Source organism: Xiphophorus hellerii, chromosome 10, assembly GCF_003331165.1.
Source record: "Xiphophorus hellerii strain 12219 chromosome 10, Xiphophorus_hellerii-4.1, whole genome shotgun sequence".
NCBI lineage: Eukaryota > Metazoa > Chordata > Actinopteri > Cyprinodontiformes > Poeciliidae > Xiphophorus > Xiphophorus hellerii.
The window spans coordinates 9,806,570-9,832,550 of record NC_045681.1 but is presented as its reverse complement, the minus strand read 5'-3'; the positions used below and the strand labels follow the sequence as shown (position 1 = coordinate 9,832,550).

The 25,981-nt window shown below is 37.2% G+C and overlaps 1 protein-coding gene and 1 long non-coding RNA gene across 5 annotated transcripts; one reads left to right on the top strand and one right to left on the bottom strand.

The window, feature by feature from the left end:
- Positions 1-46: 46 nt before the first annotated feature.
- ldb3b (LIM domain binding 3b) lies at positions 47-20,283 on the bottom strand. 4 transcript variants are annotated; one of them, XM_032574675.1, is made up of 10 exons: positions 19,807-20,279; positions 14,923-15,074; positions 12,990-13,065; positions 11,446-11,472; positions 7,879-7,901; positions 5,230-5,427; positions 3,505-3,528; positions 1,838-2,007; positions 1,707-1,743; positions 47-641 (listed from the first exon to the last, which is right to left on the bottom strand). In XM_032574675.1, exons 1-10 carry the CDS (start codon positions 19,900-19,902, stop codon positions 545-547), a joined length of 900 nt encoding a protein of 299 aa, XP_032430566.1. In that variant the 5' UTR covers positions 19,903-20,279; the 3' UTR covers positions 47-544. The 4 variants fall into 4 exon arrangements, with proteins under 4 accessions (XP_032430566.1, XP_032430567.1, XP_032430568.1 ...); XM_032574676.1 differs by lacking the exon at positions 3,505-3,528 and having other exon boundaries at positions 19,807-20,283; XM_032574677.1 differs by lacking the exon at positions 11,446-11,472 and having other exon boundaries at positions 19,807-20,271.
- A 3,826-nt stretch (positions 20,284-24,109) lies between these two features.
- Positions 24,110-25,378, top strand: LOC116726689 (uncharacterized). Its single transcript, XR_004340646.1, has 2 exons — positions 24,110-24,645; positions 25,048-25,378. It is a non-coding gene; the product is annotated as an uncharacterized LOC116726689 (long non-coding RNA).
- The last annotated feature ends 603 nt before the right edge of the window (positions 25,379-25,981 follow it).

Genomic DNA, 25,981 nt, shown 5'->3' with positions numbered 1-25,981 from the left:
CTCATTTTCTTTATTTCCTCAAATCATTTCAAAACACTGCACCATCTGTAGATTTAATAAAACATTTATTCACATTGACATCAGTACATTTCTGAGTGCATTTTTACATACTGTACTTGTGCATATAGATAAACTGTGTATTCCTCTTGCTGTCACATCTGACAAATGTGCTCATATAGTTTTTTTTTTAAATCCATACATCTGCGATTTATCTCCAGCAGCAAAAAAAAGAAACATTTCTGCAGTTTCACTTCAATATTTGTTTTCTTTTGTACATCTTCCCCAATAATCAGGACATGAAAAAAGAAAGAACCTATCACGAGAGCAGATCTACATAGGAGGCAGATATATTTGACACTTTAACTTATAAACACATAGCATTCTCATACTAACATTAATACACTTTCTACTAATCTAGGCAACAGCTATAGCTCACTTTTCTCCTATTGTTCATTTTCTCTCACACTTTCTGTTCTCTCTTCCCATGTTTATATGTCCTCCTTTTTTTTCTGCGACTCTTCCCTCTCTTTGAATTTCCTCCTCTTTATTCCTGGACGTTGAGGATCTGTGCAGACAATCCGTGGTGCCAGTTCTTCAACTTGGCGAAGCGCGGCCCTTTGACCTCTGACTCGAATCGCTCTCTGTTGGCGAGGGCGACAGGACAAGGCGGTCACGTCAGAAAAAGCAGTAAAGCAGCTTACGTTAGCGTTATTCTCTGAGAAACTGCAAGCTTCTGCTCTAACACTGCCTTTGAAAACGCATTCAACCTGAAAAAACAGTGTGGTAGTGTGTGAAGGATGTTTTCTAAAACCATTTCTCAGAATCAAATCATAAATGTTTAGAAAGCTGATCCTGTGCAGGGTTTACCCCAGAAAACTTGCTAACCCTATCCAGCCTTAGCAAGCATGTTTTTGAGTTAAAAATGTTTAAAGTTAACAGGAAATTTGAATATTACTTGATAGTTGTGCATTTTTGGAAGACTGGAAGATTCATACCTAAACACCAACTATAAAATCTAAAAAAAAAGGCAATAATTAAAAATAAAACTAAGCTAAATTAACAATGCAAAGCCTGGTGGGGGCACAAGTAAAACCTGGCGGCCCGCCAGGCTTATAATACACAGAGGGAAACCCAGATGTGTTAAATTCATACTGCGTTTCTGAATTGCATTGAAATACTGTGAGGAAGTAACGCACAGCGTGCTTAGTGTGATCTAATGATCCTCAGTAATGGAAAGTTAGCAGAAATTTAACAGTAATGAAAGCAGAAACATTGTAAAATTGCACATATCTGAGAAATTTACCATCCAACATTAAATCAAATAAATATTTCCTATAACAATGTATTGGAGATACATCATTAGAATTAATTTCAAACAGCTTTAAGAAGGAAAATAACCATTTTGATTGATGGATTATTATTTTTACTTTCATATTGTATTATATATTTTTCTGTAAGGATATTAATATTCTTTTGTAGAGTATTTTTCATTATCATACAATTAATCTCTTTTGATTGATATCCTCTCTTTTGTATTTGCTTATTTTTTATAGTTATTTTTATTTTAATTTGCTCTCACATAACAGTTGTTTATGTTGAATGTATTTCTCTGGATCTTTCCAGGACCCTTATTTTTTATTTTTGCGACAAAAGTCTAAAGAAAATCCAAAAACATTTGTTTCCCAGAAAAGTAGATTAACCTTTACCTTGATTTCTGCAGTGCCTCCTCATCTGGATCTTGCACTGTGATGACAAAAAGTACAGAAATAATCAGAAAAATCTAATTGGAGCATACGAAAAGAGGGCAGAGGAAACGTTCGATGAGCCTGGTACTGACGGTATTCAGTGCCAGTGATGTGAGCCAGGATCCTGAAGCTTTTCGACTGCAAGTTGGCGGCACGGCGAGCCCACTCAGACATGTCCTGGTTTGTGTCTGGTGCCCGGATCACGGCTTGGTACACAGGAGATGCACAGTCCACCACAGGCTCCTTGATCGGGAGGACTCCACTGCAGGCCAGAGAGGAAACTCAGGCCACAAATGGAAACATTTTATACCCTTGTTTATAATTTCTCTCTTATTTGGAAGGAACAGTTTTGAAGAATCGGTCCTGCCTTCTTGATGTACACGTTAACTACCGCCACTAGGGGGCACTAATGAGCTATTTTACATCTGTAACAGATCCAATAAAAACAAGATATATTTTTGTTTTAAAATGTGATTTAAAATGTTATTTTTTACAAAGTAAAATATAAATGTGCTAAATGTTGTATTTCATAAGTCATAATTTTTACGTTAAAAGTCGTAATTTAGAATTTTTATGATAAAATCAAAATCATAATTTTGAGACACTGAGCTATAATTTAAATTAGACTGAAAAATTATCAATCACATAGAATTTTTTGGATATATGAATATGTCTGCCACTTAAAATAAAAATGGCACAATTTATGTTTATTTTTTGACCTACAAATACAAGATTCAAACTTTTAAAGTTATAATTCTGACTTTTGGACTTATAATTATAAGACACAAAGTAAGTTCAACGAGAGGAAAAAATGAGCAATTTAAAGAAAATATTAAAATATTATGGAAGCCCATTTCACCCACTTAAAAAAATAATACATAAATAATTTATTTTCAAGCTGGAATGACAGTACAGATAATTGGTTATAATTTTAACTTTTAAAACCATCATTATGAAATAAATTGTCTTATAATTGACTTTTATGTCGTAACATTGAGTTTCTTATTCCTAGTTATAAGAAATAAAAGTGTAAATTTAAGCTACAGAAATGATCTGAAACTTTCTATTTAGATGTCCTTAGAATAAAATATATATCACATAGTCTATTATAATTTTGATTTGGTACATTTCTAAGATGTGAGGTCAAACATTTAATGATTTTTAAATTCACTGTCATTTTTATTTTGAAAATCTATTGTTTTAAGACTAAACTCTTGATTATTTCATTCTGTGTCTCATTCATTCTTTCTAAAAAACTCTGATGCACCACAAAAACAAACTGTCACTGAAATGCTATTAAGGGACAATAAATTTCCTGAAGCACGACTTTATCTAATGACATAAAAATACATATATTGCTCCTCTATTATTAATAGATAGATGTGGAGGTCCTGCAGTAAGGGAACTTTAAGGCAACATGACTGCATTCCTGAGGGTTAGGGAAGCGAGTTTCAGCTTTTGACATATTTTCGGATGAAATCACAGGTTCCAGATTACGAAATGCTAGACATCTTCAACACAAGCTGCAGTCTCACACTTTGTCCAAAGTACCTGGAAGTACTTCTCAACATTAACAAGTTCATAAAAGAGTCACGGTTAGACGGTTCGTCCTTCAAACACAATGAAGCACAAACCACTATTACCAAATAAATGCACATATCTATATGTAAGCGAAGCATCTGGAGCAGTGCACAAGCTGTTAGGGCACAAAGAAGCCATGAGTCTGAGGAGAATGGAGAGGCGACGCTGCTGTACTCACGCCAAAGGAGAGCCGGCCTCCTCGCTGGGTCACGATCAGGAAGGGAGGATGGGGAGGAATAGGTGGAGGACAGACCACAGGTGGGGTTGGTTTGTAGGATGGAATGAGCAGAGGAGAGTGGGTGAAAGAAACGGAGGAGTACATGGCACAGCCACTGGCTAGCCAGAAAAGAAAAGCCAAACAATCTACTGTTGGCATACTATTTGCAGCAGCATAGGCTTTGAGAGGTAATATTACACCGCCATGGCTTTTCAAAAGTAAGTGTTATACATGCAAAATATCTTTAAGTTTATAGGGCTCATATTTATCATCTCAGTACCTAACATGTAATTTTATGGTTTTTTATTTGTCAACATCTCCCTTTAACTCATAATTTTGGCCTTTTTAAGCCTGTTCTTTTTGAAAGGCAACCTATTATTCTTCCTTAAACAGGTTACGATACTTCTATGGTCTATACAAAACATGTTCATTAATTTTTTGCACAAAATCATTCTTAGATAACAAAATTTCAGTTTAGTCAGTTCTGCCTATTTTTAGCTTCTTTCAGAATGTTTTAGGGCGTCTTGTCACTTTAAATCCAAATAATCTGCTACTGGCCACGCCCCCCAACTCAACATTTAGACTCACACATGAAAATGGCTGCAAACAGACACGTAATAATACAACTGTACATCTTTGAAAAGCAGAAGTAGAGCGTTCTGCACAACCCACAAGAATGCAGCAAGTGGTTTCTGGATAGTAAATCAACAGCAAAGCACTTGTCTTTTCCAGCAGCCATTGTACAAGGCATACAGTAGTAAAACCAGCTGACCAAATATGCTAGAGTTCTGCTTGTGTTGCCAAGTGATGGGCTGTGCTGGGGTTGCTAGGTAATGGCACAGTGCCTGTCAAATGTAACTTGACAATCAGGAAGTTTTAAACATTAACTTATTCTCAAAAACTATACACACCTCAGAAAACAAAATACTTGACTTAAACTACACTTTTCTAACCAGTCAGAGAACCAATATTGGCCTTCACGTCTTGAAAGGTTCAAAAGCCAAGACAACTTGTTGTAAAAGGTACTTTTAGTCCTGAAAGGTTCTGCTGAAAAAACAAAAAATATATATGAACATTTCAGATAAACTTTAGTTCCTGTAGTGTATAAACAATAGAAAGATAACTGTGCCTAATAGTTACAGGAACTAATAAAAGGTTCCTGGATTCTGAAAGCATCTTTATCAGATGAACCATGTTTTTTTATTTTTTACATTGTAGTGTATAAACTTATTCATCTTAATGCCTCTTAAAACCTGCATGTGAGCATATTATGGGCTCAAAAGCGCCACTGCTTGGCTTAAAGGGCCAGTTCACCCTATAACAACAATCAAATGCATTCAACAAATCAGAATGCGTTTGATTGTTTTTCAACATTTAATTAGTCATTTATGAGAATATCTATAGATTAATATACTGTGTTTAACATTAGAGTACTTCCTCTTCTGTCTGAGACTTTCCTGATTTGGTTTGTTTAATTTTTTAAAATCTAGCTAGGAATAAAATTGTTGCCCACACTGAAATTATGTAACTGTGTTTATGTTGCTAAATCTGCTGCAACTTAAGTGTTAAAATATGATTGTTCTCCTCCATTAATTTGGATGAAATAACCAAAAGTGATGAAAATATCAAATTATCAGTTGAGGATGGGAGGTGAAACGCTGAATTTATTCTGGTTTCCGGTCTCACCTGTCATGTCCTTTGGCCTGCGACTGTCCTGCAATGGCGTCCATGATAGCGTCCTGTGAGTACATGCTGATTGGTGTGTTGTACTGGGCGTGAACGATAGTGGCCTTTCCGCCGGGGCCCCTCACTTCGATGGGTTTGTGGGTGGACAAGGCAGAGTCTTTCAAAGCGATGGGGTTGAAGCTGGGGGTGTACTCCACGCTGTCAGGCCACAGGGAAGTGTGGGAACAGAAAACAGATCCGGGTCAGAGGCAGAAATTCAAGACGCGCGAGGTCACTGGTCATGATTTGACCAAAGAGGCCATCAACCCCATGTTTGTCTTCCATGTTCGTCTCAGGTCCAGTAGTTTGATTTCACAACAGACACAGTCAGGTTCACTGTTTTAATTCTTAAGCTACGTTCACACTGCATCCTGAAGTGACCCGAATCCGATTTTTTTGTCAAATTGGATTCTTTTTTTCTTTTTTTGCAGTGGCCGTTCACACTTCCAAATATATGCCATCTGTATCTGAACTCCAGTGTGAACTGCAAACGACCTGAAAGTGTCCCGCATGGGCAGAAGAGGGCGCAACAACGTCAGCGTGTTCAGTGTTTTGCTAACCACCATAAAGAAGAAGAAGTGCTCAGCGGAAGTAAACACGGATGCTAACGGTGGAGCATAGCTTACGATTATGAAGTTGTTGTCCGACCGGAGCAGCACTTTAACAACTTAATCCTCATTATAGTTCGCCTTGGTTGTTGTTTTTCTTCCCGCTTGAGCGTATCAGGACGCAGAATAGTGACGTTGGTCGAGTATCAGTGACGTCCAGGTCGGATGAATGCCACCTGGACGTTCGGTCGCATCTGAATTGGATATGTATCGGATATCCAGAGGCCTGGGCCGCATTTGAAAAAAATCCGACCTGTGTTGTTCAGACTGTCATGAAAAGATCAGATACAGGTCACATTGTAAAAAAAAAAAAAAAAAAAAATCGGAATTGGGTTACTTCGGCGCAATGTGAGGAATTGACATGACGCCGGCTCCGCCCCCATGCGGAAGTAGAGCAGTCCTCCAACAACCACACTGTTATTATGGCAGACTAACGGACCTCAATGCGTTACCCTAGACATTTTTTGAGTCATAAACCAACACTGAGGACAAAATGGCGGGCAAGAAAATTCGGTAACTAGTCCTACATCAGGTCTGTAAGGGACAAAAAGTCTGATTGGATGCAGGTGTGAACACTGCGGGACAAAATGGGTGAGTAATGACTTAAATAATACCGGCTTGTGAAAATCTGCCTTCAGGAAAATGCTTGGAAATAAACAGTAATATGTAACGGTGTTTAAATGCCAATATAGCAGTTAGCGCAGTCTGTTTTCATGCTGCCATAGAGCTACCGTTGGAATCTACACGCATAAAATCCAGCATACCTACCTTCACTTATTGATCTGGAAATGATTAGATGTTTAGCTTTGTTATTTTAATTTAACTGAGTTGTGAGTCGTTAGCACGGAGCCTGAGCCGTTAGGAGCCCTGAGTCGATAGCACGGAGCCATCAGTAAGAATCGTTATGACAAAAACTGGGATGTTTACTACCAGTTAAAAAGTAACGACAGGAACTGCAAAAGGGGGAGGAGCTGCCAGTTACTGGTTTCTACGGTAACCACCAACCGTCAAGAGCAGCGTAACAGAACTTAAAACACCATTAGAAGTCAGGAGAAGAAGCAACTTCTTGACTAAATTAAATAAGTTCAAAGAATAAACAAACTTCACATCCACAATATTGCCAAAGCAGAATCATACAAACAAACCAAAAATATATATAAAAAAGATCTAATTACCTAAACAGATAATTTACCTATATTATTAAAATCCACAAAACAAAAACGTGACTCAAATAAGAGTAAAAATGTATTTGGTGAAAAGAATATTGAAGAACTGAGTAAGTGATCAACACAGCCATTATTTAATATATAAGAATTACATAATCAGATGGAGAAAAATATAAAGTTATGTAAAAATGTTGGTGTTTTAAAGAAGAAAAATAAAATTAACTTATATGAATAAAATAATTACGAAATATTTATGAAATTAACAAAAACTGCAGGAGTGAGTCTGTGTCTGGTGAAGTTTGCTTGCTTTCATTCAGTGAAGTTACTCACAGTTTGTAGAGCATCCAGAAATGTTAAACAAGTAAGAGTAGCGATACGTCATTGTAAAATTACTCAACCAAAAGTAAAACATACGGATACTCCTAAAAGTTATTTTGAGTAACTTTTTGGTTGAGTAACCAAAAAGTGACTCAAGTAAATATAACAAAGTAAATGTAGCTACACCTGTGCAGAAGGGGTTCCTAAAACGTTTGATTGCCACCTGGTTTCAAAAGGTGCCGGTGTCAGAAACTTCAATCAGTGGAGCTGTATAAACACTTTCAGGGCTTCTAACAAAACAAAAATAAATACTCAGAATACGTGTAAAGAATCCATTTAACACACAAACTTGACTTTTTCAATTATTTTGTAACTTGTTGAGATGTTCCTGTATTATAAAACTCATCTGCAGACTAATGTTTCCACACCAACTGTATCTCTGACAATCATCATCTCTCAAATGATTTTTTTTTTTTCATGCACATAAAAAAAAATAAATAAATTACTCAGATACTCACTTTGCAGCTGTGTTGGCAATGACCTGAAACACATCAGAACAACATACAGACACACAGAAACAAAAAGGAGAAAGTTAAATTCAATAACGGTAATAATATTACATTATGTTTGCATTCAACAATGTTCTCCAGTAATCCCATGCTCAGGTCAGAATAGCAGCCATTTATCATCAGTGTGATGTTCCTCTGCTCCTATTTTATCACCAGGAATGACTGACAAGAACAGAAGTGTTTCAGTCACATGGTGCAGGACAAATTTAGCACAGAACAGACAGAAATATACACAAACGTAGCACAAAGTACCAGATCCATTTATGTCAGAACTGGAAATTAATTCTGCAGATGCTCTGTGCCTCTACAAAGCGACACAAAGGATTTATCTCTTAATAAACTGTCACCACCAAGACTTTATTATGAGTCAGAATCAACAAAATGTAGTATTTTTTTCTATTTTATTTTAAGAAATACTAGCGTGGAAAAAAAGTAAATAGTAAAATTGGGTTACATGGTTTGTTGCCTGTTGATTGGTCGAATCAAATCTGTATTGAGTCTGATTCACTTTGTGGGATTTTCATCCAGCATAAACAAACATTTTATTGTCATAATATTATAAGAAAATCTTTGGTTGTGTGCAATAATCATTTAGAGTGTCAATCACATCAACTATTGATAAAACACTGTCTTCTTCTTAAGCCTCTACATTTAGTAAAAAGTCTGAATTTAGTCTGACCACAGGAACTGAGTGACATTCTTTGTTTTGTTTTTAAAGTAATGTCTTTTAATCACATTAAAACACTAATAGCCCCTTTTATATATTTGTTTCACATTACATCTAAAGAATATATTCATGTTGTTTAGACAGATTATATGTTTGTTTTATTTTTAAATACATTTTTCAGTAAGTGTTACTTCTTTAGAAATCAAGGAACTGTGAGAATTGAATTTAATAAATATTTAATAAGTATCTTGATTAGGTTTTTTACTGTATTTGTTTGAGAAAAAGAATTGCTAACTAGCCTCTAGTTAGCTTGTTGGTGTCATGGCTATGGTAGCTATTGTTAAATTTAAGACCTGGTTTAACGCACATTGTGACTCCTTAGAAATAGATTGAACGTTATAGTTTAACAAGTTGACTAAAGAGCTTTAGCTTTTTAGCTCATATCAGCTACTTCAGAGTAGAAACGCAAAACTAGCATTTGGTGTCAACGACTAACCAGCTTTTAAAACATTGTAAAAATTGACTTAAATTATTTTTCAACATTTTCTAATTTTAATTACCATGTTGGAAATAAATTGGATGCTGTACTGTTAAAGGCGATTAAGCTAACACCACTAAGTTACTATTAACCAATCTAGCTGTAAAAACAAAAACTATCTTTGACATTTGACATTGTGATGGCTTTTTCAAGTTGAGATATCGCCAATCTAAAAACTCAAATCCCACCATAATACTCAGAAATTACATAAACAGAGAACAAACTCAATGCATTGTAAAACAACATCTTCCTAATAAGTGCCCTCTCTAAAAGCTTTTGAAAAAAGACTTAACCTGAGCAAATTTATTGTAATTATTTCGTGTTAAATCCCTACGATAAATTCAAGAAAGAAATTGATTTCATATGTTGAGAAGTTTGGGATTCTAAAGGAAAAACAAAACATAGATGTCCTGACCAAACTACCAAAAATCTACTTTATGGTCCACTGACCTCCATATTACGCAGAATAATGCAGTAATTGGTAGATCAGTTGTCTAATCTGGTTGTAAGCTTTTATATTTTGCATTTATTACATGAGAAAACATCCATCTTAGACAATTTAATCCTTTATATTATTAGTTTTTTGAGTATTTTAGATACTTAAAAAGCACCCAAAAAGCAACACTTTGCACTAAATGCGTATCTGATCTTGGCAAGGTTTGGTAACCTAACCGACTGGTCTATGCAGAACTTGAGTTTGCTGTGTGTACAGTAGAAAACGTCCAATACATGAGACATCCCCCTGCAGACGGGGGGTGCCCTATCTTGGGGTTGGCATTCAGGGGATTCAGGATGATGGTTTGAAACCACAGTGGAAAGTTCCATTACCCAGCTCAACAGCTGCTCCGACCCATCTGTGTGTGTGTGTGTGTGGGCGTGTGTGTCCTCTGAGAGGTGGGGCCACTGGCATGAATGAGGTCACCGGCTTGATTCCTGACGCCTGATGTACCTTTGGCTGTCACTGTAAACCAGCTCAGCTCCAGAAGGGAAGCACATTAACAGAGACCGATATCTGGATTTGATATGCTGGAGGTCCAACAGGGCCCACTTAAAAAAAAACAACTAAGGGTACTCAATACCAGTTTTATCTGAACTTTGGACATACATTCTTGAAAAAGTCTTCATTTTCCTTAATATTTTTGTATTTTATTTTATTGGGATTTTATGTGAAAAACCTATACGAAGTACATATTAATTGCTAAGTGGAATAAAAACGGCCCATGGCTTTCAAAACTATTTTATAAATAGACATTTTAAAAGTGTGTTTAGCCACTCGGTCTGTCATAATGACACATTTTATCCCAGAAATTATTGCAATAAATGATAGTATTGTTTGTTTTGAGACCATTTTTAATTAATATAATGATAATGACATAATACAAATTCAACTACTGGACGATAAATGATAATATTGTTTTGAAGCCATTTTCAAGTAATGTTTGGATAATGGCATAATAATGCATGTTTGCTAATAAAGACTAATAAACTTTAATTTTGTGTAAAACACTCCACACTGGAAGTGGAAAATATATTAAAAAATCCAACATAAAACAAAAACATCAACCAAAATCATCAGTAAAATGGATTATAAAGTCTCTGTAAACAAAACTGTCCTCCAAAAACAATGATCAGAATGAAAATGATCAAGCTCATTTTTATTTATCAATGCGATTAATTAATTTATTTCTTATTGTGACATGCTGCCTTTACTGTGAAACCCCTAAATTAAATCCAGATGTAGCCTAATTAGTAAACAGAGTCCACCTGCATGCTTCTTAATCTCAAGGTAAATCCAGTTATGTGAAGAACCGATGGGGTTGTCAGAGAATATTACAAACGGCAGACATGAAGACCAAAGACCACAGCAGACGTGTCGGGGAGAAATAAACCAGAGAAGCAGCCAAGAGGCCTGCAGAAACTCTAGAGGAGCTGCAGAGATCTGACACTGAGGCAGGAGAATCTGACATCCGACAGCTGTTAGTCAAACGCTCGATAAAGACGGAATTATTTTGAAAAGTTCCTAAAAGACACACAAAACACGTCCCAGCTGCAGTTTTCCACAACATGCGGGAGACAGGGTGAAACATGGTGCTGGCAGTATCATTCTTTGGGATGCTCTTTGCCAAGGAAGCCTATAATTGTTAATAAAGATGGGTGGATCTGAAAACGGGGCAGTCCTGGAGGAAAGATGGGACTCAAGCAGAGGTTCGTCTTGCAGGAGGACAATGATTTTTAGACATTTATGTTAGAATGGCGTAGTCAAAGTCCAGTTCTGTGGGAAGACTGAAAGAACTGATGACTGAAGACTTACTTGATCCTGCGCCTTTTTTATGTCTTGCTTTACACATTATTGTTTATTTAAAGAACACAGAAGAAAAACAAAATACATAAATTAGAAAACACTGAAGAATTTCTTTTGCAACAGCGATATTGTTGCTATTTTTGTCAATCAAACATCGATCCACTGAAAACAAACTTTGTAAGAATGGAGTCGATTTCACTTCGTCTCTACCATCAACATCCATCCTGCCATATAACCAATTAAAAACACTTTTTTATGTTTTATTTTAAACTGAATTATGTCCTCACGTTGTTTCAATTCAACATTTAGCCTACGCCAAAAATCCCCTCTGCACATAGATACACATGTTTTTCTTGTAGTGTGCACGTTTTCTTTTTTAAATCTTATCTTATTGTCCCTGAATACATCTTGAATATTCTCTGGAAGATCTTTGTGACTTGCTTTAATCATAAACTGGGCAGTTTTAAATTGAACAAAATCACAAAGTCAAAACTTTTACCACACTCTAGTTATTTTACGAAATACAAAGTGGAAAATATTTATTCTCTTGAAGCCAGCACCGGTTTAGTACAGCTGATGTTTTGAAATTGCTGCTGCTGTGGAAGGAAATGACATCATCCAGTTGAACCAGACACGATCTGGTCTTTGAGAAGAAAATGTTCTCTGAAGTTCCCGTACTTGTCCCAGTGTTCGTACCTCTCACATGCGGCGCTATTTCAAGATCGCACACATAAACATGTCTGGGCTCAAACCAGGTAACAGAATAGCAGCAGAATTAAGTTCAGAGTCAAACTGGGATCATTATTACAAGCTGGTCTGAGACTCCATGCTAAACGTTAGACCCCCAGTTCAGGAGGAAAACTTACTAAGAAGCTTTTTTATTATTATTTACATCGATAATGATGGAGCTTAATCCAATTAAAAGCACTCAACCATAGCTCAGAAGTTTTATTAGTTCAAAAATGGCAACATAATTCCTTATTTTATACATAATCTCATTAGTGAACTTGGAGTTTAAATGGAAAAGTTTTTGTTTCTGGTTAATGAGTAAAATTGTTTTTAAAGTCTTGCTAAGACATCAAAAATGGGACGGTTTTAATTACTTAAAGGTTCTCAGTCACTTTTTTACTTGCTTACATTTTTTTTCGAAGTTGCATTTTGTAATTTAATAAAAAAGGTGAACAAAGGTCAGCTGCAGATCTTGCAGATGGGAACAGATTTTTTTACTCCACAAATATATTGCTTTTTGTTTTTAATAATTTGTTTTACTTCTTTAAAAAGCTGAAGAGGATCGAGCTTTGCAGACAGAAGAAAGCCAATTATAGCAACTTGTCTTCTGTTTGTGTTTGCTGACCTCTGACCTCCCTGCAATACTTTTTCTAGGTGCGCTACAGATTTCTAACACTAGAGGGCACCATGAGTCTGATGGGATGGATTTGATCTCTGATATTCTGCTCTGCACGGACAGACACAAAGACACAAACCCAGATTCTAACATTGCTTGTTGATTTGTCTGTTTCTTTTCTTGACAAAAGTTTGTTTTCATTGCGTACCTTCTGGTGTGGGATGACGGGCATCGGTGAGTCCATTCTTGGAGCTGCCGTGGGAACTGGTACAGGGCGTCTGGATCTACAAATGTAACAAAACTTTTATTAAAAATTTATTGACTTGACTGAGAAACTTGTTTCTGTCCGACTCTTGAAAGTTTGAGCTGCAGAAATGAGAGGAAAACTTCAACATTATTAACTGTTTATACTGTATAAGTCATCCAGATAATAAAAATTATCTGAAAAAGTATTTTGTTAATGCTTAAAGATAAAAAACACAGTTAAGCATTTTCTATTGCCTGTGGAACAGCTTTAGCAAATATCTGAGAACAACTGAGACCTTCACTGTATATTTTAAAAAGCAAAATTGAAACTTATCTGTAGTTTTATTGAAATCTAGTCAGCCTTTGCATTGATTTGAAAGAATTTAATTTGTTTTTAATTATTAAATATAAATGTAGATTCTAGTTTAACTAAATTTCCTCAAGGATATTACACACAACATCCATAATCATAAAAGAATAGACTGTACAGTAAGATCGCCTCCATATTGTGAGTGGCAAAAAGCCAGTTCTGTTCTCATTACTAGTAATAAAATGTGCATGTAGCTCACACCAGGTATTTAAATACATTACAATTTGACAAAAACCTCAAATCCAAAGTAAATCTTAACTCAGAAGTTTGCTGCTGATATTATGGCTTCTTCCTCTCTGAGCGGCTTTTCAGGCCATGTCAGGACAGGATTTCCTTCATTATTGTTCTAGCTTCTGCCTGGATCTTCCCAATGATCATAACCTGCTCTGTGACATAAACATGCCGTCTTCCTGAAGAGTATTGTGGTTGGACAATCCATATTTGGAAAATATGTACATATAAATGTCTGAACAGTTGAACGTGGCATCTAGAAATGGAACCAAGGGATGAACCGGAGTTGTGCAGCTACACAAACAAGCAATGTGTTTGTGGTAAACTTTAGAAAAACCTTAGAAAGACGTCGCCATCATTCCCCTCTGTTTAAAGCAGAGGTGTCAAACTCAGTTACATTTTTGACCATATCAACAATTTGAAAGTTCTTAAAGGGCTGGTTGTGCCAGAATGTACTGATAAAACCCATTAGACTGTTACAAAATTAAGAAATACTTGTTTATTTGTGTTTCTTAAAACTAAATATTGAACATCTTTACACATTTTGTGATTGCTTTTTGTGTTTTTTTTCCCAATCAAAATCAGATTTTGTGGTGTTAGTTTAGAAATATGTGTAAGAAATTTTTACAATATTTGCACTAATGTGTTACAGACTTTAACTTTACATCAAGTATGGCTGAGTCAGCAGTCACTTAAACCCAACGTTTTTGACCAATTTTCAAAAGAATTTGCAGAAGCAATGTGGGGGTTTGTTGATTTTGTATGAATTTTGTGGATTTGTGAAAAACTGGTGGGACTTGTCGATGTAATTTGGAGTCCAGAGGGCCACATAAGAAAATATGTACAAATAAATGTCTGAACATTTATTTGGCGGGCCAGATTTGGCCCTCAGGCCTCGAGTTTGACACATGTAGTTTAAAGGGTTTAATTATAACTGACCTAAAGCAAAAACAGTAAAGTCTGATCTGATGTTAGAGTAAAGAAAAAAGGTTATGAAATGGTTTCAAATGAACACCATTGGACACAAAACGATTCATTTAAATGAATAAATCTAAAATTCTGGTTTCCAAGCATCTTTCTATTTCTTTTAAAGGCAAAATTTTCACTCCCAATCTGGTGGCGTTGTGCTTGAGGTGGGTGATGAAGACAATGAAGCATTCACATGTCTGTCCTTGGCAACAACAGTAAACTAAAAGCACCATCATGCTCCATCAACACATATCGCTGAAGATATTGCTCTACTTTCACATCTGTTTGTTTGAGTGGTTGCTTTCGTTTTTGCAGGCTCGCTTACTTCTGCATGGTGAGTGTAAGTTTGTTGATTGCTGACTTGATCTTGTTCTGGGCGTCCATGTGGCTCATCCCATCGGTGTTGATCCCGTCGATTGATGAGATGATGTCGCCCTGGGTCAGGGTGCCGCCTGCTGCCTTGCTGCCAGGAGTTATCTGAGAAAGAGAAGGTTTAGAAAAGCAGATTATGCATCAGGTACATTGTTTTGTCTGAACATTATTTAAAATAACTTATAATTATATAAGTTATTTTCGTATTTCCCTTAAAAACTCTATCCTTGTCTTAGGCCCTTTGGAGGGTTTGAGTACTAAAAACATACGCTTTGTTTATGCTCTTTTCGAAGTATTTGGGTATTTCTAAAAATCACACACTAAATAATTAAGCATGAAATGCTTCATGGAAAGACGTGTGTCAATTAAGATATTTTAGGAACAAAAATATATTGTCTCTGTTGGTGCACAAGTTGTTTTTTTTTTGTCAATTTCTTGATTTACTTCATTAAAAATGTAGCAGAACTGAAACATGAATACAGTTCTAACTTTTTTTTACACTTGAATTTACTGGGAGAAATATCTTTATTGGGATTTGACATTTATGTTGAGTCCTGTTTTAAATCAGCTAGGCTCACCAAAGTTATGTTTCTATTAGATAAATACCAGAAAAATTAGAAAACTTTATTACTTTAAGATTCAGAAGCTTAGATGTGCCTTGAACAAGTTGGGTTATGTCAGATGGTGATGTCACTGCATTGTAAGCATCTTATTGATTCATTTATATTTCATGTATTTTATGTAGATGTACACATCTGTTTTAACAATTACATGGAAATGTAAACACAGTGGTAATGTCCAGCCACAAAGTGTTCAGGACAGAGATGGACTCACTGTCCCAGGATAAGTTTTGGTGCAAAATGTGCAAATCAACCATAGAGCAAAAGCAAAAGACCTGAAGGAAATACTGGCTAGAGCTGGTAAAATGGCATCATAATACAAAATAAAACAAGTCCTGTACTGACATGGGCTGAAGAGCTTAGAAAACCAAATCAAAAGGTACAGGTGTGGCAGTATCAAGTTTCAGGGTCTTTTGCTGCATGAGGGACCGGTCCGCTTCACAAAATAGATCCAAACTTCAGGATATCAGCCTGGAAGCTAAGAGGACAAATTGGTCTTCAAGTGGAGCGTGATCCTAAGAAAACCAACAAATTAGCGGTTCAGAGCAGCCATCACAGAAGTCCTGAACTCTATGCCATAGAATGTCTTCAAAGCTACCAAGATGGCCGACAGAGTTGACTCAGTTACACCAGTTCTGTCAGGAGGAATGGGCCAAAATTCCAGTAAACTACTGCAAGAACCATGGAGTGCCCAAAATGTTTGACCCAAATCGCTAAAGCTATTTGTTTAAACCAAAAATATCCTATTATTCTGGCTGAAGCAACTCCAAGTTATTTTGGTAATTGTCCTAAAATTGACCTAAAATGCAAAATATTTAGTCTGATTTTATGCCAGACTGTATCAATAAAACTGTTGTGTAATGAATTGGATAATTTGTAAAGTTTGGACAAAAAGTTTAAGTGAATTCAGAGCCGTACAGTGTTGGTCTAGACTTACAGTAGACTCATTAAAGAGTTAAAAATAAGCAATGGCTTTGTAGTGATCGACTCTGCTTCCATTGCCTGACACACAAACACCTGCTACTGACATTCATGTAAAAGAGTCTTGTCTGACTTATATACATATATATATTTTAACCACCTTTTTCTAAAACTAGCCAGCTTTTCGCTCAATTTCATGACTATCACACGTCCTTGGTCATGCTGCGCAGCCTCTGCTTTGATCTGCTTTTTGCACTCCTCTTTCATCCCTCACTATCTGAGTTTCAGCAATTATATCCATGTAGACAGTGACGAACAGGAAAAATGAAAAAAAGACATTAAATAAAGACATTATTTTATTTGCACTGAAGCCCAAGACAAAGCAGGGTAGATGATAAGACATACTTTACTGTATATTGAATTATTGTGCCTTAAAATCAAATGTTCTGTGCTTTTTTCAAAAGTCAAAATGGATTCCATGGTCACATATTTTAGCTAATTTAATTAGCTATACTCAGTGACAATAGAACTGATTTAATTAAAGCTTATAAATGGATTCAGGAACATTAAAGTGTAAGATTTAGACATGCCACATGATATATTTCAATATTAAATCAGCGGTTTGTGCACAGGATTCTGTGCTTTAGCTAACAGTATGTAAGGAATCCACTGTCTCTTTCCTTTCTTAGTTCTTGGCCAAAGCAGAAGGAAATCCAAGCTCAGCAGAGTTACGTCAAACTGTAACGCCACCCTGAGCCGTCATGTCAAGCCCCAGTGTTTTATGTTATGTTAACCTGCAGGTCTTTGCATCATTGCAAACAGGAGGGACGCAGAGCACAGATACAGTTATTCAATGTCGTAAGGCCAGCGATGAAAACCGTCAAAGCTTGAGATCAGAGGATAAACAAACAGATGTTAGCAGCTGCAGAATGTGGAGACAGGAGAACAGGTGAGTGTCCCACCTTCATTTTCCCACTTCCTTCAACCATCTGGCCCGCAGGCGCAGCTCCAGAGGCCGAACATGAAACTGACGAGCAGCGAGGAATTAAGCTTACTAAAGGTAACACAAGCTGTCATTAGCCTCCGTACTTCTTTCTCGCCCCTCCATCCATCTCTCCTCTCATGCTATTTAAAGCTAATGCTGCACATCGGCACCAGACATGCCAAACAGTGACTAAAGTCCTGCTCAATTGGGCCTCAAATTATGCTTTAATCTGAATTTGAGGTTACTGTGGTGTTTTTTCTTAAGGTCACCACCCAGGGCGCCATAATCTGGGGGCATCACAGGTAACTGTCAGATTAGCACCAGATTTATTAACTGTTTTTATTATTTTATGCTTTGATGTTTTTAAAACTAAACAAACATATTTCTCTGATTGAAATATTGCATTGTTGTGCAAACAATACAGTTCTCTTCCCAGGTGCCTCTTGAAAAATAAATTGTAGATCCAGAAGAGTTTTTTTGTCTGGTTGAATAAATTATTATTATTATTATTAATGAGTTTTCTATTTGTTTTTTACTCGTCCGTTCAGTTTGGAGAAGTATTTATGTGTTGTGCCCAGTGTAAACATCCTTAAAAATGTTTAAATGAAATGCACCTCTGCCTGGCTAATGACTCGAAACTTTCCCAGAAATTAGTTCCTAATTAAAGAGTGTATGTTTCTAATCCTAAAATACATATAATACATATAAATAAGCTTTGCTTATTTAAGCTACGCTTATTTACTATAAGCTAAATAAGGTAAATATTTATCTTATAGTAAATAAGCGATGCTTAGCCTGGTGGGTGCGGATGTAAAGCCTGGTGGCCCGCCAGGCTTATAATACACAGGGAGAAACCCTGTAATGATATATAGGAAAAATATTTTGATACAGTTCGAAATATATATAAAACAAATTAATATTTTTAGGGTGCAGAAGAAGAGTCACGCTGAACGACTGGGTGGTTTGGGTAAAAAAAACCCAACAACAATATAACAAACTAGTTGATAAATATATTGGTTTTTAGTACATTGTTGAGTTAAGACAAAGCACTATCCTGTAGCTAACTATACAATTTGTAATTTAGCTTTGGAATAACGGAGCATTTTGAAGTATTTGACAGTAAACACTATAAAATGCATGTCATTAATTACATCATGAGAAACTAAATGTTCAAAATTAAGCTTAATTAATCAGTTTTCAATTAAATGTAAATGCTTATGTACATTTTTTATCATCATTGATTAGGAGAACTACACAACATATCAAAGCATAATCATAAAAATATCAATGTTTATAGTTTCACAATAATGCAGTAATTGATAAATTATTATATTTCTAGCATCATCCAGTTAGGTGGGCCTTTTCTACCGTTAATGCTAACACCTGATGTAGCTCTTAGTGGCCAGGATGCTAATGCTAACAGAGAGTGGTGCAGACGTCCTGATGAAGGTAAAGTAAAAGAAGAGTGAGGAAAATGTGGGCGAATTTTATCACCATTAGAATTTTGACCAATGATATCACATTAGTGTGTTTTTCTAAAACTGCAGCGCTAATTAGTGGTACTGATTAAATCTTATGGAGAAGCAGCATTTACTTTATATGCTCCACTTTAATGGAACAAACTTCCAGAAAATTGCAAAACAGCTGAAACTCCACCTGCTGAGTGTTGTCTTCGATTAATAGTAACTGAAACATTGATTAATAGTTGATGTACTTGATGATTGATTTTGACAAATTGTCACATTTATTGCTAGTTTCATAACTAGTTACTGCATTGTGTTGAAATGTGCTTTACAAATGAATTTGACTTTTTGCATAGAAAGTTGGCATCACTTTAAAAATATTCCTGACTTTTCACAAGTGGTGTTCTATTCTGGAAATCTCTCCTGAGATTACATCGGAGCCTCTCTGTCTTCATCCCATACGGTAACGTTACATAATCTGATCGCCTGCTCCTCCTTAATACGCAAATCACACCTTTTTGCACGCACAATGCACCTACTGCGAGCATAACGTGCATAAATGTGAGCTGTGAAGGATAAAATGAGGGCAAACTTGAAAACTTTGTTCTAGATTACATACTGGACAATATAAAAGGTGGTAGATTTAGCTTTGACCCATTTCCAATTAAACCAATCGTTAGATGCATTTAGACCAAAACAAATGTACAAAATGTAGGTTTTATAAGTTAGTAAGTATGATTGGCCAGGTTTTATAGAACATCCAAGATGTTTTGCTGCAGTTTAGAGTTAACCACGCCTTACTTGATGCTTTCTTTTCATTTCCAACTTATTTGTCTCCCTCTTCTTACCCTGGAGATGGTGAGGGGCATGTTGAAGTCCTTTCCTCCCTGTAGCCTGAAGCCATACGGAGCCGGGCCGTTCAGAGTCACTGTGTACGTACTCATCTTCTGCTTAATGTCAGCACTCCTCCTGCTAACGGCTCCTTCTGTCGGCGCACTTTCGCCCTCTTCTGCCTCACTGCTGGTTATCCTTCCCGTCCCAGTCCTCAGTCCCCTGGTGGCTGCTGGCTCCTCCACCGCCGGTTACTGGCTTCACAGCCGTCCCTCCTCGTCTGAGTCCAGCTCTCAGGACAAACGCCACGGGGGGCGGTGGTGGTGGTGGTGGGTAGGTGGGTGGGTCAGGTGCTGTGAACCTCTGAGACACACACACACACACACAGATAACAGGGTGCAAAGCAAAGCTGAGCCACTCCAGATTAACAGAGTCTCACCCTGAAACCAAAAACTACCAAGAAACACCAAGTCTGTGTGGACCGGGAGCTTTAAAAGCTACTTTTTAACACAAAATTGAGATGAAGGAGGATTTCTTGCCTGTACGGTTGGTGAGGTTGAGGGACACACAGGCTAAGAATAGCAGAGACATAGCAACAGAGACATGGGGGCCCGGGCCCCGTATAAGGTCTGTAACACGAAGCCCCAGAATGCTTCACTGCCCGATTCACGTCGCTAATATAGACCCCTCTTACTGCAACACATTCTTCCTCTCTCAGTGCTATCGCTTCACGCTGCCAGCACCTTATTATCTGTAATCAGGTTTTTGGTGCGTCGATGTTGTCTCCAGCTCCGTGTTTAATTCTGCTTGAGAGAGGAAACAACAAACCGACTTCCTGGAAACACACCCAGCAGGCTGTTGCGGCCGCCTGTTTGCCGTAGATCTGTGTGTGTGTCATTTGGAGCGGTTTAATTAGCGGTCAGCCACAGCTGTTGAGGTTAAATGAAGAGAAAAAATGCAGATAATTTAATGAGTGGTTTCAGGCTACCCTTTTCTAAATGTCACATCCAGATGTTTCTGGGAACCAGTCACCTGCAGCCACACGTTTAAAATCAAAGGTTGTGTGATGTTACAAATTAGATTTTTAGATGCTTTTGATTTTCAGCTCTTTATTTTATATAGATCCATCTATGTGTTGCTCGTACTTCTAGTCTTCTTTGTCTTTAACAAAGATGGACCTTTTCCAGAAACCTGCTGTTTAATCTTCTTTAGTCTTCTTTACGGTCAGGGGCGCAACTACATATTTTTGAGGTGGATGCGAACATCTCACCTGATCCATTCTGTCTGATATCAAACCCACTCGGTGCCACTGAATATCGCCGACAATGTTGCATATCGTCGATTGAAAATAGATTTTTTTACTGCATGTCTGTTAAGGCTAAGATGGAGCGGCACTGAAAGCAGCTCTTTAAACCATTCAGACTACGAACACAACAGAAACACAATCAAAACTGTCAGATGATTTATTACCCGCGATAATAACTCAGAAATAGTCCAAATTAGGATGTATTTTTATTTCTTTCCTACTTACGGAAAGTTTGTTTATATCATAGATTTGTGGTGTCTTTCTATTCTAAAGAAAGATATAAAACTTCAGATATTTCACTTAAAGATACTAACATTCATGGAAAAACCTCACATAACCTTATATTAAAGCATAAAGTATGGCGCCCACCGTAAGAAAGGCTTGCAGTATTCAATTATGCTGCATAACTGACCAGTACAGTATTGCGAGGGAACGCAAAAGTTTTGCGAGGTAACGCAAATGTATTGCGAGGTAACGCAAAAGTTTTGCGAGGTAACGCAAATGTATTGCGAGGGAACGCAAAAGTTTTGCGAGGGAACGCAAATGTATTGCGAGGGAACGCAAAAGTTTTGCGAGGTAACGCAAATGTATTGCGAGGGAACGCAAAAGTTTTGCGAGGTAACGCAAATGTATTGCGAGGGAACGCAAAAGTTTTGCGAGGGAACGCAAAAGAAAAAAAATTCCCCATGTCCCCTGGGCGGCTCCGTACCAGCCAGCCCCCCACGAGCCTTTTTCTGTGGCGCACGAGTGCTAAGCATTACGGTAAGCACGTTTTACGGCTTATTTTCAAAATAAGAGCCTACTTCCGGGGCTTTTTTCCCCCACGTCTAACCAAAAGCAAATATATTGTATAATCTTTAATGATACACAATAATGCTTTCTTTTTCAGAATTTAAATTCCAGTCTCATGTGATTACCTGGAGCTGTTCCTCAAAATGTTTCATCCATGTAAAATGGATATTTTCGAAATTAAAAAAACCCTTCAAAGATATTACTCTAATCAATTTCACCACTAGATGTCACTGTTTCACCCATGTCTGGAATTTCAAAATGGAAGCTCCACTTATAAAGTCAATATTGTCATTTTTGAGGGGGAAATATCTGAATACATTCAATACTTACATCTTATGGGATTAAAAATATATCTTTATGTTAGATAGGTAAAAGGACAAGTCAGAGGAATGTGTTTATTTTGATATTCGAATACTGTAATAAATACTTAATCGCCCCTCAAATCTAGTAAACTACAACTGTTTTTTTAATTTTTATTATTATTATTATTTATTTTTTTTACTGCCGAAAGGAACTCGTCTCACAAATTTCTTGGCTCTTCCTGGTAATTTAATCTGTATTTCAGCACAGAAAGAATGTAAAAATGCTAAATAAAATGGAAAAACATATATTTGACAAAGTTTTTATAAACTGCATTGTTTAAAATGCAGTCTTAAACACATATTTTTATTACAGTGTGTTTCATCATTACAGTGTGATATTATGGTGTTTCAGCATCTGAATAATTTGTGTAACTAAATAAGCACAAGAAAATTGTAACTAAGCAAATGCCCTTCAAGATGTGTTTTGAAGAACATCAACATATTTTTGATAACAATACTGGAAACCTTTACGATTCACTGATTATTGAAACCATCGCTACAACACAGAAGACTGTGGATGAAAAAGGAAAGAATAGACCACCTGAGAGGAAGAAGAAGAAGAAGCAGCAGCTACCACTGCAGGTCTGGGTGGAGCTACGTGCTCCTATTGATCAAAATATTTCAGTTGAAATCACCGAAATGCAAGACGCCTTACTGATCACCATAACAGAAAACATCCCTCAAACACAGGAGGAACAATCTATTCAGGGGACCTCACAAGAAGATTTCCCTCCAACATCGGTTTGTAAGATTACATCCACTGAAAATGTGGATGAAAAACGTGATAGTAGTCTTCTGAAAAAACAAGAAGATCTGGCAGACTCCTTAGAAAAGGAGGCTCGTACCAGGGAAACTGTCTTCTCTACTCAACTGGTTACAGAAAATGAATCCATGTCTAAAACACCGGAGACAGAGGATGAGCAGGCGGAGAAAGAGCCATTGACATGTGAGGACATGAACAAACCACTACAGTCTCTAACTGTGTCTGAAACAGAACACATCCAGGTAGAGAATGTCCCTGGTGTCTCTCACGAACAAACCCAAATAAAAGTTCAAGAGGAGAATGTCCCCGATGTCTCTCAAGAACAAACCCAAATAAAAGTTCAGGAGGAGAATGTCCGCGATGTCTCTCACGAACAAACCCACGAAAATGTCCAGTTAGAGAACATCCCTGAGGTCCCTGACCACCAAACCTCCGAAGCTGAAGGCTACAAAACTCAAAGTCACAACAACACTCAAATCCCCATCCCTTTGCTTCTCCCTTGTCCAAAAGAGCCAGAAACGTTACTTAAACTGATTGTTGACCTTCAACAGTATTTAAATTATCTTCTTCAAGAACTGTGGAAAACTACTGCATCGCTACCTGAGGGAATTGAAAGGAGAACTTTCTTGGAAAATAATCATGAGTGCTGTTTGACACAGCTCCACCTCTATGAAAAGATGCGACTGCTTGAAGACTCAGAAGAAATAGCAAATTTGCCCAAGTCCCCAGAACCTCAAACAAAGACAGCAAAGTGTGAAGCCAGATCTGAGGGACATAATACAGTACAGAAAAATCTGATGAAACTGCAAAATGAGATGCACAAAAACAACCTTCAGCTAAATGCCAAATGCAAGTGCCAGGAAAACATGATGAAGAAAATGATCTCACAAGGAGAAAACGAGAACAAAATGGTCTCTGTCAAAACACAGACAGAACTTCCAGAGACCTCAAAGTTGAGAAAAGTTAATCGCCAATTTGTTTCAGCAAAGGAAATCAGGCGCCAATCAAAAGCAGTCCATCCAACGATTGTCACAAAACCCAAGATGGACGCACTGGAAACCAGGCGGCAGTCAAAACCTGAACAAAACCAGGACAACATCTCTGACGAACAGTGTTGGGTAGTAACGGATTACATGTAACGACGTTACGTAATTTAATTACAAAAAATGAGTAACTGTAATTCGTTACAGTTACAATGAGAAAATATGTAATTCAGTTACAGTTACTTCCGAAAATATTAAGAATTACAAATTTAGTTACATTTAAAAAAAAATATGAACAAAAACCTTTGCGAAATATGTAACGATATTTTTATTGCTTTGCGCCCTATATCGCCGTTTCCCGCTACGGCTCCTTGTCTCTATCATATTTGCCAGCCGCAATGCCACTCTGATGTTCCGTCCTGTGCTGGCGGAGCCTCCTGGAGGAACAGCAAGCGAGCGGACGGTTCCATTTCAGCTCAAGCAGCGCATCAAAAATGACAGCCTTCCAGCACTGGAAATATAAGGAGCATTTCATTTACATATGTGAAAATGGCTCAAATTTAACCGTGCAGTGCAAGAAGTGTTTGCCGGCTATCAAGAACTTGTCCACGTCGAAGCAATCTATGTCAAACCAGAGGAAACATTTAGAGGTAAGTGCAACTCACTGATAGACGAAGCGTATTGTTTTACGAATATTTGACTGTTTGGTGTTGATGCATGACAAACGTTGGAATCTATTCTTTCCCATGAGACATTGTATGCAATGTGCTAGTGTTATGGTTTTCATGATGAACATAAAGTAAACTAGAAAATTCCTGAAGAAATGTAACTGGGGCCTGCCAAAGTGGGCCCGTCGGTTTGGACCCAGCGTTCTGATGCTAAAAATTAGCATAAATGCTAAGCTAAGTGGAATTTTATAACTTGCTTCGCAAGTCAGTCACTACTCTCCTTATGCATTGCTATGGGCAGGCCCCAATTAATGCTACTTTGAACATATAATTATTAATTATAGTATATTTTTCTTCTATCTTTTTTTCTCTCTCTCTTTTCAGAGGAAGCATCCAGGCGTTCTTCTGAAAGGCACGTTTAGTCCATCTGATACTCGGGAAGTATCCACAGTGTCCACAGTTGTTTTGCTTGTCTAACACAGTGATTGTGTGATTTTGGAAAACTATTGTTTTTCCCGTTTTGATTTTGAATGATATGTTGCAAACACTTCTATTTTTGTCAACATTCCATTGACTGTTAAATGTTCAATGACTAACTTGACTACCCATCGTCCATCTTAATTCTTGATGCACTGTATTATGCCGTGTTTAATTTTACAAGCAAGGGTGTGCAAAGAAAAAATCAAGAAAAATAAAATGTGATGTAAAAGTCTTACTTTGCTTATTTATTACTAAACTAGAGCACTTCATTGTCATTGCACATGTATGAAGTAATGAAATGCAGTTTGGCATCTAATCAAGTGCAACGTGTGCAGATTGTACAGCATGCAGTATTTAGAGATAAAATGCAGTTATTCACAGCTAGGGTAAGGAAAGATGGTTGATAGATATGTGCAGCAGAATAAATAAATTACCCCTAGGGAAATGCATGTATGTGCAGAGCCACTGTAGATAGGGCTATACAGGTGCGAATTGAAGAGGAACACTGTACAAATGTTGGGATGGTACAGTAAGGTATGGATAGAGGGGAAGGAAAGACTGGTCTTTGGGAAGAGTTCAATAAGGTGACCGCTGTAGGAAAGAAGTGGTTTCTGAACCTGCTTGTGTTAGTCTGCAAACTGCGTAAATGGTAGAGCCTGGGGGAGGAGCAGAAAAGAGTATGGCCCGATGAGAGGAGTCTGAGAAAATCTTTAATGCCTGGTGCTGGCATCTCTTCTTGTGGACCTCCTGTGATTGCCTGTCAGCAATTCCCTCTCAGCTTAGTGCTCTTTTAAGGTTCCCACTCAGTTCTCAAAAATTAAATGTTGAACATGGGTCA

Coding starts and splice junctions, on each gene's coding strand:
- ldb3b (XM_032574675.1), bottom strand. CDS start 19,902: ATGAGTACGTACACAGTGACTCTGAACGGCCCGGCTCCGTATGGCTTC. Junction 11,473..12,989: donor CCGTCATCCCACACCAGAAG/GTACGCAATGAA, acceptor TAATGTGTAAAG/CAAGACATAAAAAAGGCGCA. Junction 1,744..1,837: donor CATCACTGGCACTGAATACC/GTCAGTACCAGG, acceptor TTGTCATCACAG/TGCAAGATCCAGATGAGGAG.